The 16,041-nt window shown below is 39.8% G+C and overlaps 1 protein-coding gene across 1 annotated transcript in view; it reads left to right on the top strand.

Moving 5' to 3' along the window:
- The first annotated feature begins 645 nt into the window (after positions 1-645).
- Positions 646-16,041, top strand: part of MetRS-m (Methionyl-tRNA synthetase, mitochondrial) — a 93,215-nt gene continuing 77,819 nt past the window's right edge. The window contains exons 1-4 of the mRNA XM_073960855.1: positions 646-920; positions 1,057-1,763; positions 1,824-1,917; positions 2,068-2,238. Coding sequence (XP_073816956.1) covers positions 827-920; positions 1,057-1,763; positions 1,824-1,917; positions 2,068-2,238 — 1,066 coding nt within the window. The 5' untranslated portion in view covers positions 646-826. The remainder of the gene's footprint in view (positions 921-1,056; positions 1,764-1,823; positions 1,918-2,067; positions 2,239-16,041) is intronic.

The following is a 16,041-nucleotide window of genomic DNA, read 5'->3' as shown; positions in this document are numbered from 1 at the left end:
TTACCTATCCCTATTATTAACTTTGTATTTACTATTAGTTAATGTAATAAATAAATGGCCTGTTCCCGTACTTTAAAAAGTGGTAAAAGTCGTAAAAGTTGTAAAAGTCGTAAACGATTTTCATATAAATGTTGTGTACGGGAACGCAAAATGTGTAAAAGTGGTAAAAATTTTAAAAACTTTTTAGTTCTGGAACAGAGCTAAATAAAATGCATATGTATATATCACTTTGATGGATTGAAATTTTTGTATGGTTCACACCATGTGTACAAAATTCAGATCTGTAAAAAGTAACAGTCGCTATGCAAAAACATACCGTGTAGAAACGCCTTAAATAAATTGCACGGCAAAAACCACTTATGCAAACACGGCGTTAACCTTTTTATGAGGATTTAATTATTTAATACGATAAAATGTGTCGAAATTTTCCACAGATAATTAAATTCTATCACAGTCGGCTTTTCATGAAGTCTCTTACAAAATAGTCTATGCATCTCTGTTTCGTAAAAAAATCGAAATACTTTAATTTTTTTTAACAATTCTTGCAATTTAGATGTCGGTGTAAATGCTGGTTTTATACAGCTGAATTTGCGTCATATAAACTGGAATAAACTACAGTTTTACAGCCACTGATCAATTATAACTGTGCTATCATTCCACTTTGCCGAACCTGTCGAAAATAAAAAACACGAACACCTGATTATCAAAACAAATAACAGCTGTTTGGTATTTACACTATTCTATTCTTTCGGTTCGGTTTCGTTGCGTAAAAGCGAGTATTTTATTTGCCGGTCTAGAAAAATAAATGTAAAATAACGCCACAAAAATGTTAATACCACGAGTACAATCGGTGCGTAGGCTGTGTTCGAATATCAGCTCAAGTTTTTATGTTACCACTCCAATATTTTATGTTAATGCTGGTGGGTATCTGGGTTGAATGAAAATGTTCACATGCTTGTTGACATGACAGACGCTTATTCTTATTGGACACATATTTGTTAATTTTCTTGCGTACCATTCTGATTAGATTTTAACTTTTATTCTAATTTTTTTCAGCTCCACATATTGGTCATTTATATTCGGCAGTTATAGCTGATACGATTTGCCGCTATCAAAAACTTTTAGCTCCGACAGGATCCGCAGTACGCCTATGCACTGGCACCGATGAACATGGAACGAAAGTACAACAGGCTGCAGCCTCACATAATATTCCCGTTGCTGAATATTGTCAAGATATCTCGGCACGCTATCGCAATGTATTCCAACAGGCAGCCATACAAAATGACGACTTTATAAGGACTACAGAAGATCGCCATAAAAAGGCTGTTAGCCACTTTTGGAATGTGCTTAAATCCAAGGGACACATTTATTCCGATAACTATCAGGGTTGGTACTGTGTGTCCGATGAAACATTCCTTACCGATACCCAGTTACGTATCGATGAGGCTACAGGGGAAAGATTTTCATTGGAATCTGGTCATCCAGCTGAATGGACTGAAGAAAAAAATTACATGTTTCGTTTGTCTAGTCTACAATCTGATGTTATTTATTGGCTAAAACAAGGCGGCCGAGTAAAACCTTTTAAATTTGAAAAAATTCTATTCGATCTGTTGTCGGAGCCATTGCCAGATGTTTCGGTTTCACGTCCAGCTGAACGTGTTAAATGGGCCATATCTGTACCCGATGATCCATCACAATCGGTATATGTGTGGTTAGATGCGTTAGTTAATTATTTAACATCGGCTGGTTATCCTGATCCTAAGGTATTTGGCGGAATTTAGTTCTTAGTTTGGAAATTTGACTGAAGTTTTATTTCATTTCAGTTTCAATCCTGCTGGCCACCTAATGTACAAGTTATTGGAAAAGATATTTTAAAATTCCATGGTATATATTGGCCAGCATTTTTAATTGCGGCAGGTATGTTTAATACATTTGTGCTTTAGATCATAAAATATTTTATATGAATCCAAAGCGTACTTACAACTTCAATACAGAGCGATAAGCCAATCTAACATAATCTTTTTATTTACGGCAATGTTCAATGAACTAAAATCACTTCAATTTCAGGTCTGGAACCGCCACGTGAACTATTTGTACACTCTCATTGGACTGTCGATGGACAGAAAATGTCAAAAAGTAAAAACAATGTTGTTGATCCATTGGAAGCATCTGAAACATATACCATGGAAGGTTTGCGATACTTTTTACTTCGTGAAGGTGTACCGCACAGTGATGGCAGTAAGTACAAAAAACTACTTTTCATTTGTACGTAAATCATTAGTTAAACAATAATTTATATATTGAAAAAGTTTAACCAAGGTGTATTTAGTAATTGCATCATTAGGTCAATATTATTATATATACAAATTTTGAATTTTACATTTAAAATTAATTACCTATGAATGTTATATTCTTCGTATTAACAATTGTTGTAGTAACGACAATATGTTTGTTCGTATATCTTTCATTTCTCTGGCTCTGGTTCATCTGTGTACAGTTTTAAAAAATTCTGCAACATGGGTTGGCTGCGTCCATATAGTATCTGGGGGTTACTCTGAATTGCGATGCGTTTGATATTTTGTTAGCGCAAGATATTTGCGCTAAAGTCACGATTTTGACATACGATTTTGTATTACAGAGTGCGTTAATGAAAAATTTGCCAATAGGAAAAAATTGTATGTTAAAGATACGAAAACGCATTCGAGAGTGTCAATTATTTCATTTTCCTGTCCTTTGGACCTCTCTTTGGATCAGGCGTGACCACAGGAATACAAACAAAACGAATGCATATGTGTATGTATGAGTGAAAAAAGCAACAACCAAATGATGTTTTTTGTTTGTTTTTGACGTCCTTGATCCTACTTTAAATTTAATCACAAATAGCTGTGACTTGCTAAGACTTTAACATGATATCGATCGTTACAGCCAATATCTTGGGGTAGTTTGTGGTCGGAATAAGGACACCATCGACCAATATCTTCAAGGCAGCGGATTTAGCAGCAGATATTTTTCTCAGATGAAAGTACTACATAGCTTACTTAATGAAAGCTATGTAGATAGGTTAGGTTTGGGGATGTGTAGCCAATATATATTGACTACGCCACTCGGAGACCTTTCGGTCCATTGTGATCATCCATAAATCAGAAAAAGAAGTTCAGAAATACCTGAAAAAACAAAAGAAGAGAAACTAGAGAAATAATAAATAGATTATTAATGATGAAAATGTAATAAAGAAAGGAGGATGGTTTTATTTGGTGATGGTTAGAAAACTGTCAGAGAAGTAGTTACGCTTATGGGTTGCCCCGTCTCAGCCAATTCAAATTTCTGATGATGTTATTGATTATTGTTGGTTCGATGTTTGAGTAGAGGATTAAGCTTGGAGGAAAGCATACTCCTGTTAATCTCTATCGCTTTCGAGCTAACATCGGGCAGCGACATAAAATATGCTCAATAGTCTCCGTTTCCTCCTCATCTTCACAGAGCCTGCAATAATCCACGCCATCATCCTGCCATTTGCCGATAAAAGCTCGGATGTTGCAATGAACGGTAATGACCCCCGTCAATACCCTGATTTCTGATTTGCTCAAATTTAAGAGTGAAGTTGTTCTGTTTGTTGATAGAGTCGGCCAAATGGCCCTTGACACGTTGCACCTTGATTCATTATGCCACAGTTCCTTGGCTCGTTCTTCAAAGAACGTCTCCACTCACCGAAAAAGGTGAAATATGGGTGGTTTGATTGAATCAGTAATTGCTAGACTTGTTGATTGGGATCCATGTCTTGCCAGTTCATCTACCTTCTCGTTTCCCATAATGTCACAGTGTCCCGGTACCCAGCAGAGTCGGACAGCGTTTGTGAGGTTCACCAAAGCAGTTCTACACTCAAGAACGGCCTCAGACTTGATGTTGGAGGATTTGATGGCTCTAAGAGCCGGCTGACTATCAACGAAGATAGTCACCGGTTCAAAGATTTCTGCATCCAGACTTTTTATCAACTCTGCAGCCATTTTGATCGCGAAGATTTCGGCTTGGAAAACACTACAGTCTCTTTTCAACCTATATGAGTATTCGAGACAAAGCTTTTCGCAGTAGACGCCAGCTCCGGTACCTTCTTCCATCTTGGAACCGTCTGTGTAGAAAGCCAGACCGTCCACAGGAGGGTTACTACGGATCCAGTCATCTCTACTAGGGATAACGACCTCAATATCTTCAAATCTTTGGACTGGTGATAAGTAGTCGCTGAATTTCCCCTTCTGATTTAAGCTAAGGTTTGGTCCTAGCTCCCGAAGAATGCATGCATGTCCATAGGTGCTGTCACGCCAACGATTCAATTCATGTAGCCTTAGGACACTACGTGCTGCTTGACCTTTCATGCTGAGTCTCATGGGCAAGAGGTTCAACATCGCATTTAGAGCTGCTTGCGGTGTACTTCTAAAAGCTCCAGTTATCAGGATCGAGGCTGCCCTCTGCACCTTGTCTATGTTGCCGGAGTTCGATTTATGTTGAAGCGCGTGCCACCAGACAAGGCATCCGTAGGATAAGATGGGTCTCACAACAGTATTATACAGCCACTGTATAATAGCTGGATTTAATCCCCAGCTTTTCCCAATCGAATTCTTATATGAATAGAGTGCAATCATACCTCTCTTCGTCCGTTCCTCGACGTTCCTCTTCCATCTCAATTGTGAATCCAGGATTGTATCTAGGTATTTGGCCTCGCTGGATTTACCCCAAGGCTATTTGCGGTGGCCCAACGGGACAGCTTTGATAAGGCCCTTTGCATAAGCTCCGATATCGTGGACAAGAACTTGCCAGTTATCAATATAACCACATCATCCGCGTATGCGACAAACTTGATGCCCTGATTGTCGAATTCCGCCAAAATATTGTTGCTATGTAGATATATAACCTATCACATATGTCATTGACAATAGGACCCCAAACCGCATATATTACTCTATCCTTATGCCACATCGGGTGTGGAATTTCAACAAGCTAAAGATGTTAAACAGTTACGGAGATTTCAACGCGCCTTGAGGAACTTCCTGTTTCACTCTACGGGTTTCGAATTCTTGTTTCGCAATGCCGCAAAATGACTGGCGTCCGCGCATATAGTTTTAAAACGGTTCTCGGTTCTCGGACAGCTTGGCATGGTTGACGGTTTCGATTGCCTTCGATAGGTAAAGAGCCGGCATGACTGTTCGGTCTCTCGGCCTGTTCTGGTTCAGTCCTCGACTGAATTGTGTGGATATGGCGTGTAAGGCTGTTCTGGTACTGTAACATTTCCAGAATCCGTGCTAATTTTTGGCAAATTGGTAGCTGATTTTCATTATGGGGAGGAGTAGTACCTCTAGAATCTTCGCTACTGCTGACAGAAGGGGAATCGGCCTGTAAGATTCACCTCTGCTGGCATCCTTACCTGGCTTCGGTAGAGGGACAATTCTGCTAACTTTCCAGGCTTCTGGACAGTATGGGTGGCTAACGACAGATTGATGACACTTGTCAAATACTAAACTCTGGGTTCATGTAGTTGCTTAAACATTACCATTGAGATTCCTTGTATGCTTTTATGGAGTAGCACAATCCCCTTCGCCCTATCACTCTCGGGGCACTCTATAAACTGAAGGTTAAAATAACACGCGCACCTCTTCGGGTCAGTTACTGTCACATCGTTGAAAGTAACACCTGTTCTATCATCCTTCTTTCCCGGATTCGAGAGTTATTCACTTAATTCTGTATCAATGGTTCATTGGTTTAGGTGGTCTAGTCACTTTTTCTGCCTATGCTCGCTTACCAGCCTGTTGACTTCAAGAGTAAGTTCCCTAAAACATTGGTCTACAAGTTTTGTACGACGAAACTCATGACGCTCAATTGCTACTCCTCTGCTGGGAAATTTGGTTTAATTTCAGGTATTCGATCAGCAGTTATGTAGCGAGTGGATGCAGCTGTGATTATGTGCATGAAAATTCTCTGAGGTACCCAAGGACTCTAACTCTACCCCGGCAGTCCCACACTTTACTGCCACTCTCATACATTCCATGTATTGGTTTCTAGAGACAAGTTAAAACGAGATAGGTCTATACTGGACAGACTGGTATTTAAGGAGGGAAAGTCCAGCTCCGCTTCTTGTACGATCCTTTCGCAAAATGTTGTAACAATCGCAATGTTCCAAGCCACAGTTACTTGGTGAGCTCTGCCTCCTATATCACGGCAACCATGATGTTTCTCCGATTCACAATTTCGCAGACTTTGTTGCGGTGACCCTAGCAATTGAATTGTTTCAGATGCTGCGTTTGTTGTTGCGGTGATTGCGTGTGTGTTTCGTATTCCGACGATGTTTTTGTAAATACCCTGGGCGAAGTTCTGGTGCAGCAACATAATTCCTATCTCACTTGTACTGGATTGACCGAAAACAAAAATCGTTTCGGCCAGCGGCTGCCAACCCACAGCATCAAGCCTATGCTGCTACAAAAACAACAACCAAAGCAGCCTCGAGTGAACCATTCTCTGCTCAACAATTCCTTCAAGTCAATACGGTGCAACAACCGTCGTAGAACTTGTCAGGTCAAAAGGCGCGCTGATATGGCCAGATTATTTCATTGCCCTTAGGCTTTAGTCGTTCATGCAATATTCCGGAGTCCGGATAGGGACCATACCTATGCCTCAATAATTTCAGCCCACAGTCTTTTATCCATTCTTGTGGGAGGAAGAAAGGATACTCACGATACAATCATGCGTTCCTCTCGGCATATGGTGCTAATTAGCTGATGTATACACTAGGGTAGGGCGATTGGAACACATTAACGGGCGCTTCGCGTTTTTGGACCCTGGGATTGTACTGAGCAAAAAAGTCACTAGACCATATGTCTACGATGAAAGTCGAGCCTCCCGATTTTGACTTGAAGTTGTTTATCCACAACGCCAAAACTGCCTGAAAGAGCGTACCAATGCCTTTGCGATGTACTGGTTCTTAATTATTGTCTTGGCTACAATTTTTGTTTTAGTGTTGCATTGAAAATCCCAATGGTTTGCCAAAATATCAAAAAAGGGATAAAAAACTTCAAAATTGGTAGGCTCGCTTTTAATCGTAGGCATATGGTCTATTGGACTTTTTTGCTCAGTATAACACCAGGAATCAGAAACGCGAAGCGCCTGTTTTCCTTCCTTACAAATCGCCCCGGCCTAGTATACACCTTATCAGCGTATCGCCGACAGTCTTAAACAGCACGGCTGGTAAAAAAGCATCGGCTGCTGCGGCCTTACTATTTTTTAGCCTGTTATTAGTTGCATTTAATATTGTGGGATTGGATCTGTGGTATCTTGGCAGTGTCGCCGACAGTTTTTGATCGGAAATCGTCAATAAAATTTGGAAAATCGTCAACATTGTCCAAAACTAAGTTTGGTTACCGCTTAATGCGAATTTTTCACTTATAGGTATGACAATGAGACTGACTACATAAGATATACAACCCACAGCAGTAAAGCTAACTTAATCTCACTTAAATACCACCCTTAAAAAACGTTCACCAGACAAGAGTTTCTCCTATGCCTATCAAGTTTCCAACAATGCAGCAAGGTAAATACACTGTCAGTTTTAAATAACAACTTTGCTCAAATATCGCCTGATTGACTCCAGTCCACTCCAGTCTTTCGGTCATAACTGACAAACTGACCGCTTAAAGAGCCAGAGAACTGGACTCCTACATTTTCACAACAAGATAGACGATTTTCTTCAATCAACAATCCTAAACGAAAATTTTCAATTGCTAAGAAAATTACAAAATCTCATAAAATCGAATCTTCGTTAAATGTTGGCTAAAATGTAGTTATCCTGTTTTATTTCATGCAATTTTGGCTGACGTGAAAAATCGTCATTTCGGGGCATAAAATCGCCATTTTCCAAATTTGGGCCAAAAAATCGTCAAAATGACGATAAATCGTCAAATTCGGCAACACTGTATCTTGGTCGTCTTCGCTAGCATGTTGTTGTTGTAACCGTGTTTTATTATTATGTTTGTATGTTCGTTCTCCTGTTCAATCTGGCTCTGGGTCTATCTCCAGTTCAAGGTGGCTACCTCGATGGGATGTAACAACAGATCTACTGGAGTCAGATGAGTAGGGGGCAGTTGAGTAGGTGCTTAGTATCGTGCAGGCCCATGCCGCATACTGGGCAGATGTCTTGCACGGTGCGATCGATTCCCACCCAATAGGAATTTAGGCGACTGCAATATCCCGAGCGTAATTGAGCCAAAACTACTCTGGTTTGTCGTGGCAGCTGACGCTCTTCAGCTGCGATAGATGGGGGATGTACTCCGATGACTGCATTCACACAATAATTGCTTATGATCTTAGCAACTGTGTCCCTGTGAAGGCTGTTCAAACCTGCCTGATATGCCTGTTGATCTAGAGGTTCACTCCTATATTGTTGGACCCGTGTCTCTAGAGCATGAATATCCTTCTTGATATGCCTGGGGTATCGGTGGCCAGAAGATTTTGATTGGGATGGCTCTCACGGTAACATCCGAGCAAGTACTGCAACGATAGCATCTCATTATGTTGTCGTACTGGAAGAATCTTTGCCTCCTCATGTAGATGGTCCACTGTAGATTTCATTAGGCACCCTGTTGCTGTTCTCAGGGCGGAGTTCTGACAAATTTTAATCTTATCCCACTGCGTATCACCTAAATTCGGGGACCAAACTGGCGCCGCATAGCTTACCACAGACCGACCTATCGCTTTATACGTGGTCAACAAGGTTCTTTATCTGCACCCCAAGTGCTGCCGGCTGTGGACTTGAGGACCTAGTTCCTACATTTCAGTTTATCGCAGATAGCTGTGGCATCCGAAGGCGACATGAAAGTGGTGTCGAATGTGACCCCTAGAAGTTTGGGGCAGTTTGTGGTCGGAATTCTGCTACCATCGACCCTGATATTCAACTCTCTTCTATACCGCGCCGTCCATGTGGTGAACAGAGTGGCCGTCGATTTAGTGGGGGATATCTGCATATTCCTCGCGTGGAAAAAGGTGGTATGATCAGGTAAATCGGAGTTCAGTCTCTCACAGATGTCATCAGGGTAGGTACCTGACGCCAGGATCGTACAATCATCCGCATACGTTACGACCTTAATGCCGTCTGGAGGGGGCGGAATACAGGAAAGGTAGAGGTTAAACAGTTCCGAAAATATCACCCCTCCTTGGGGAACTCCCTGTTTCACTCTACGGGGCTTGGATTTCTTGTTCCTGAATTCCACATACGACTGGCGACCACACATATAGTTGATTATCCAACGTTTCGGACTTGGCCGGAGTGTTGTCGCTAGAATTGGTTACCAATAGTTAGGACATTTTTATAACCTGAAGAAGCTATCGATACCCGTTACCACATTGTCTCGTCTCTATAAGAGGGGGTGCCTGCACCAAGGCCATTTAGAACTTCATTCTGACGAATTTTCCTCAGTCCAGCTTTTGCAGTTTACTCTTTTTCCTGGAGAAAAGACGTTTCTCCTCTCTCCTTTTCACCGAAATCATTCTCGCGCGTTTCGCTTTGATACATGTTGCAGATCATGGGTTCCACTGGTAATACCATTGGTTCCTTGGTGGAGGCCTCTGTTATCCAAGCATGAATTATGTTGTTGTTTGCATGGCTTGGGCAATAATACCCAATATCTTATCAGAACGAGGTATGCCTTCATCGGTAAGCAGTGTGAAATATGATGTGCCTATCTGTTGTGATTGCTGCTTTCCGATGTCCAACTTCCGTGTCTGTTCGTACACTTTAATCGGGTACGTACCTTTGCTGCAACAAGGTAGTGATCCGAGTTGTATATGACAGTAATAACGCCTTTGCAGGCACATCCGCCAATGTACTTTAAATGTTCCGAACATTTCAGGTACAGATACGCAAATCATTTAAGAAGAAGATTTAAGATAATGTTATGAAGCCATTACCCAGCAAAAAGTTTGCCTCCAAAGAGGCAGTTAAATGATATGTACAAGTGATCTGGAAGTGCATCAAATTATGCAATTTCGCTTATGATTTTTACAAGAGCGTGACTACTGAAAGAGGCACTCCATTGCACTGCATTTTAACTGACCCTTTGGCACTGCATTTTAACTGACCCTCTGGCACTGCATTTTAACTGACCCTTTGGCATTGCATTTTAACTAACCCTTTGGGGTAGAATAGGAGGCAGTCCAAAGCATGTGTTTTGATACAGGCATTCTGGGGAAATTGTGCAAGCTATTACAAAATATCCCAGAACAAATAAAATGCATTTATTATTTGTGTAAAACAAAGATATTAACTTTATTACATTAACACAAATTATGAATATTCTCCATTGAATTCAATCGCAAACATGCGTGTTTCCTCCGCTCTCCATTTAATCCAAGCTGAACTGTTTTTGCTTTATCTGCTAAATGGGTTGTCTTCCCATCACCAGTTAAGATTTCGACATGTACTCCAACAGCACTCCATTCTCGTGAGTTACCGGAAAAATGTTCACAAATTAAATATTATTTAGTTTGTATTAACAAATGTTTGGAAATGTTAACACGCTTATATCTTTTTGGAAAATGTATTCCGCTGCCTGTAGAGATGTACAAACTGATTTATGTACATGTAGGGATCTCTAACAACTGCTAATAAAATGTAGCGAACGGAGTGCCTTTATCACGACTCCGTTTGAATTGCATCCGGATGCTGTTAAATTGTGAGGAATTGGAGTGCCTTTTTCACGATTCCGCTGAACTGCATCCGGATGTTGTTAAAATGTGACAAGTGGATGTGATTCTTTGGATTGCATCCAAATGCACTTAAAATGTGAGGACTGGAGTGCCTTTTTCACGACTCCGTTTGAACTGCATCAAAACATGCCGTGACAGAACTAGTCCACATTGCACTACTTCCAATTTATTTTGCTGGGTATATATATCATGGTGTTTATAACCACCCCACGTTAGACATAAGGATGGGGCATAAATACCTCATCGTATTGCTAAAGCAAAACATGGTATTTTTATGTAATTTAACAAATGCACCTAGCATCATTGGTCATGTTTGGCTAACAAAACTTACATAACTTATAAACATGGCCAACCCAAATACTCTCTCAAGAACATTTTCGTCAAATTTCAAATATTAAGTCTTCCCTAAACATTATTCCAAGATGTCTTCGTGATAATGAAATGTTTATATTTTCTTCAACTAATACAAAGTGAAGCAACAATGATGAAGACAACACTCACTGGTGATGATGATGATGTTTTTGGTCATGGCCAAAAACATATAGACCAAGTACTATGCCTGTCAGTCAACATGGTATTTGTCTGAAGACAAAAACACAGAAAAAAATTAAAATGTAAAACAACCTTTCACAAGATGTAAAATGAAAAACTTTAAGACAACTGCTGTTGACGCCGACGACCCGAACCCTTATAAACACTTGTCGAAACAAAAGAGAAATTCTCCCCCCGCCGACAACTAAGCACAACTGCAGAAGATAATCAAGTGAACTACAAAATATAAGGAAGTTGTTGTATAACCTCTTCTTGGAGCTTGGTTTGTAAATTAAAATGTAAATTAGGAAAAAAAGAAAATCTCAACTTTTTGCCTTTCGTAAGAAATCTTGAGAAAGAAGAGTTCATTCATATTTTGGTATGCCAAAGATAATGTCTGAAATACAGAAATTTTAATTATTCTGTTGTTGTTAATATTTATTTGAAATATTGTGATTTCATCACATACATATGTACATAGATTAAACAAAAACAGCTTTGAAAATTTATTTTGTGTTTTATACATGAAGATGTACCCGACGACCTTCGTGTATAATAATGAAACTACATAAAGATATATCCTAAAGCGTTTACAAATAAATTATAATTCATAACAAGAGTAACATTCCAAGTATTTTTTTTAATAACAAAATAATATTTTATTCCGCATAACCTATTTTAATACATATTTTTATGTTCAATTGAGGGTTACTCCAATGACTTAGTTTTTTCCTTCATTTATGTTTGCAAATTTAATTTTGCTATTTAAAAAATCACAAGGATTGCCCTTAAAAAAGAATCATACAACAAACCTAACATCTAAAAAAAATGTTAAATGTGACAGGAAATTACCATGCACTCTCCGAAAAAATGCTAAACTTTATTTGATTTGTTAGCATGCAAATATTCACATGGATGAATTATATCCAGCACCATGTCGAATAATATATTGATGCACTATTTTCCATATTTTCCATTCCTTTTTTATTTTCAATTGAATTTTAGAGACAGAGTGCAAACAAAAAGTAAACATAGAAAGCATTCCTCCTCTAGAGATTTATTTACAAATAACACTGTTGTCGACATCAGCTCTGGTGTATGCTCAAACACACTCACACACAGTTATTGTCGTTGAAAATCAATTTTAAAATGCTGGGTTGAAATTCTATTGGAAATCCAATGTTTGTTATCAATGTGACTTTGCTGCAGATTCATTCCTAGGCAACAGTAATTTGTCCTGGTGGATGCAGTCTTCTTTTTTGTAACATATTTGAATGCACTTTTTGGACGAATTAAATTTAATAAAATAACATTGTAACTAAAATATGCATCATTGGCAAGAAATGTACGCTATAATGGTACCGAGATAACCTAAATATTTCTTAAGGTAAAATCACATTAGGCAAATATTCCTACATAATAGCAGACCTCAGATGAGGTCTCCTATAGAATAGCAGCCCACAGATGAGGTCTCCTTTAGAAAAGCAGCCCAAGATGATGTCTCCTTTAGAATATCAGACGTCAGATGAGGTCTCCTATAGAATAACAGACCTCAAATGAGGTCTCCTATAGAATAGCAGACTTCAGATGAAGTCTCCTATAGAATAATAGACCTCAGATGAGGTCTAGCAGACCTTCTATAGAATAGCAGACTTCAGTTGAGGTCTTCTATAGAATAGCAGACCTCAGTTGAGGTTTGCTATAGAATAACAGACCTTAGTTCAAGTCTTCTATAGAATAGCAAACCTCTGTTGAGGTCTTCTATAGAATAGCAGACCTGAGTTGAGGTCTTCTATGGAATAGCAGACCTCAGTTGAGGTCTTCTATGGAATAGCACACCTCTGTTGAGGTCCTCTATAGAAGAGCAGACCTCAGTTGAGGTCTTCTATAGAATAGCAGACCTCAGTTGAGGTCTTCTATAGAATAGCAGACCTCAGTTGAGGTCTGCTATAGAATAGCAGACCTCAGTTAAGGTCTTCTATAAAATAGCAGACCTCAGTTGAGGTCTTCTATAAAATAGCAGACCTCAGTTGGGGTCTTCTATAGAATATCAGACCCTAGTTTAGGTATCCAATATAATAGCAGACCTCAGTTGAGGTCTTCTATAGAATAGCAGACCTCAGTTGAGGTCTTCTATAGAATAGCAGACCTCAGTTGAGGTCTTCTATAGAATAGCAAACCTCAGTTGAGGTCTTCTATATAATAGCAGACCTAAGTTGAGGTCTTCTTTAGAATGGCAGACCTCAGTTGAGGTCTTCTATAGAATAGCAAACCTCAGTTGAGGTCTTCTATAGAATAGCAGACCTCAGTTAAGGTCTTCTATAGAATAGCAGACCTCAGTTGAGCTCTTCTATATAATAGCAGACCTAAGTTGCGGTCTTCTTTAGAATGGCAGACCTCAGTTGAGGTCTTCTTTAGAATGGCAGACCTCAGTTGAGGTCTTCTATAGAATGGCAGACCTCAGTTGAGGTCTTCTATAGAATAGCAGACCTCAGTTAAGGTCTTCTATAGAATAGCAGACCTCAGTTGAGGTCTTCTATAGAATAGCAGACCTCAGTTGAGCTCTTCTATATAATAGTAGACCTCAGTTGAGGTCTTCTATAGAATAGCAGACCTCTGTTGATGTCTTCCATAGAATAGGAGACCTCTGTTGAGGTGTTCTATATAGAATAGCAGACCTCTGTTGAGGTGTTCTATATAAAATAGCAGACCTCAGTTGAGGTCTTCTATAGAATAGCAGACCTCAGTTGAGGTCTTCTATAGAATAGCAGACCTCAGTTGAGGTCTTCTATAGAATAGCAGACCTCAGTTGAGGTTTTCTATGGAACAACAGACCTCATTTGAGGTCTTCTATAGAATAGCAGACCTCAGTTCAGGTCGTGTATAGAATAGCAGACCTCAGTTGAGGTCTTCTATAGAATAGCAGACCTCAGCTGAGGTATTCTATGGAACAGCAGACCTCAGTTGAGGTCTTCTATAGAATAGCAGACCTCAGTTCAGGTCGTCTATAGAATAGCATCTTCTTTAGAATGGCAGACCTCAGTTGAGGTCTTCTATAGAATAGCAAACCTCAGTTGAGGTCTTCTATAGAATAGCAGACCTCAGTTGAGGTCTTCTATAGAATAGCAGACCTCAGTTGAGGTCTTCTATAGAATAGCAGACCTCAGTTGAGGTCTTCTATAGAATAGCAGACCTCAGTTGAGGTCTTCTATAGAATAGCAGACCTCAGTTGAGGTCTTCTATAGAATAGCAGACCTCAGTTGAGGTCTTCTATAGAATAGCAGACCTCAGTTGAGGTCTTCTATAGAATAGCAGACCTCAGTTGAGGTCTTCTATAGAATAGCAGACCTCAGTTGAGGTCTTCTATAGAATAGCAGACCTCAGTTGAGGTCTTCTATAGAATGGAAGACCTCAGTTGAGGTCTTCTATAGAATAGCAAACCTCAGTTGAGGTCTTCTATATAATAGCAGACCTAAGTTGAGGTCTTCTTTAGAATGGCAGACCTCAGTTGAGGTCTTCTTTAGAATGGCAGACCTCAGTTGAGGTCTTCTATAGAATAGCAAACCTCAGTTGAGGTCTTCTATAGAATAGCAGACCTCAGTTAAGGTCTTCTATAGAATAGCAGACCTCAGTTGAGCTCTTCTATATAATAGCAGACCTAAGTTGCGGTCTTCTTTAGAATGGCAGACCTCAGTTGAGGTCTTCTTTAGAATGGCAGACCTCAGTTGAGGTCTTCTATAGAATGGCAGACCTCAGTTGAGGTCTTCTATAGAATAGCAGACCTCAGTTAAGGTCTTCTATAGAATAGCAGACCTCAGTTGAGGTCTTCTATAGAATAGCAGACCTCAGTTAAGGTCTTCTATAGAATAGCAGACCTCAGTTGAGCTCTTCTATATAATAGTAGACCTCAGTTGAGGTCTTCTATAGAATAGCAGACCTCTGTTGATGTCTTCCATAGAATAGGAGACCTCTGTTGAGGTGTTCTATATAGAATAGCAGACCTCTGTTGAGGTGTTCTATATAAAATAGCAGACCTCAGTTGAGGTCTTCTATGGAACAACAGACCTCAGTTGAGGTCTTCTATAGAATAGCAGACCTCAGTTGAGGTCTTCTATAGAATAGCAGACCTCAGTTGAGGTTTTCTATGGAACAACAGACCTCATTTGAGGTCTTCTATAGAATAGCAGACCTCAGTTCAGGTCGTGTATAGAATAGCAGACCTCAGTTGAGGTCTTCTATAGAATAGCAGACCTCAGTTGAGGTATTCTATGGAACAACAGACCTCAGTTGAGGTCTTCTATAGAATAGCAGACCTCAGTTCAGGTCGTCTATAGAATAGCAGACCTCAGTTGAGGTCTTCTATAGAATAGCAGACCTCAGTTGAGGTATTCTATGGAACAACAGACCTCAGTTGAGGTATTCTATAGAATAGCAGACCTCAGTTGAGATATTCTATAGAATATCAGACCTCAGTTGAGGTCTTCTATAGAATAGCAGACCTCAGTTGAGCTCTTCTATGGAACAACAGACCTCAGTTGAGGTCTTCTATGGAACAACAGACCTCAGTTGAGGTCTTCTATAGAATAGCAGACCTCCGTTGAGGACTTCAAAAGAACAGCATACCTCAGTTAAGGTCTTTTATATAATAGCAGACCTCACTTGAGGTCTTCTATATAATATCAGACCTAAGTTGAGGTCTTCTATAGAATAGCAAACCTCAGTTGAGGTCTTCTATAGAATAGCAGACCTCAGTTGAGGTCTTCTATA

This window comes from Musca autumnalis, unplaced genomic scaffold (genome assembly GCF_047663935.1).
Source record: "Musca autumnalis isolate F117 unplaced genomic scaffold, ASM4766393v1 scaffold_1, whole genome shotgun sequence".
Taxonomy (NCBI): domain Eukaryota; kingdom Metazoa; phylum Arthropoda; class Insecta; order Diptera; family Muscidae; genus Musca; species Musca autumnalis.
The sequence above is the reverse complement of the archived record's forward strand: the minus strand, read 5'-3'. Positions and strand labels throughout refer to the sequence as shown.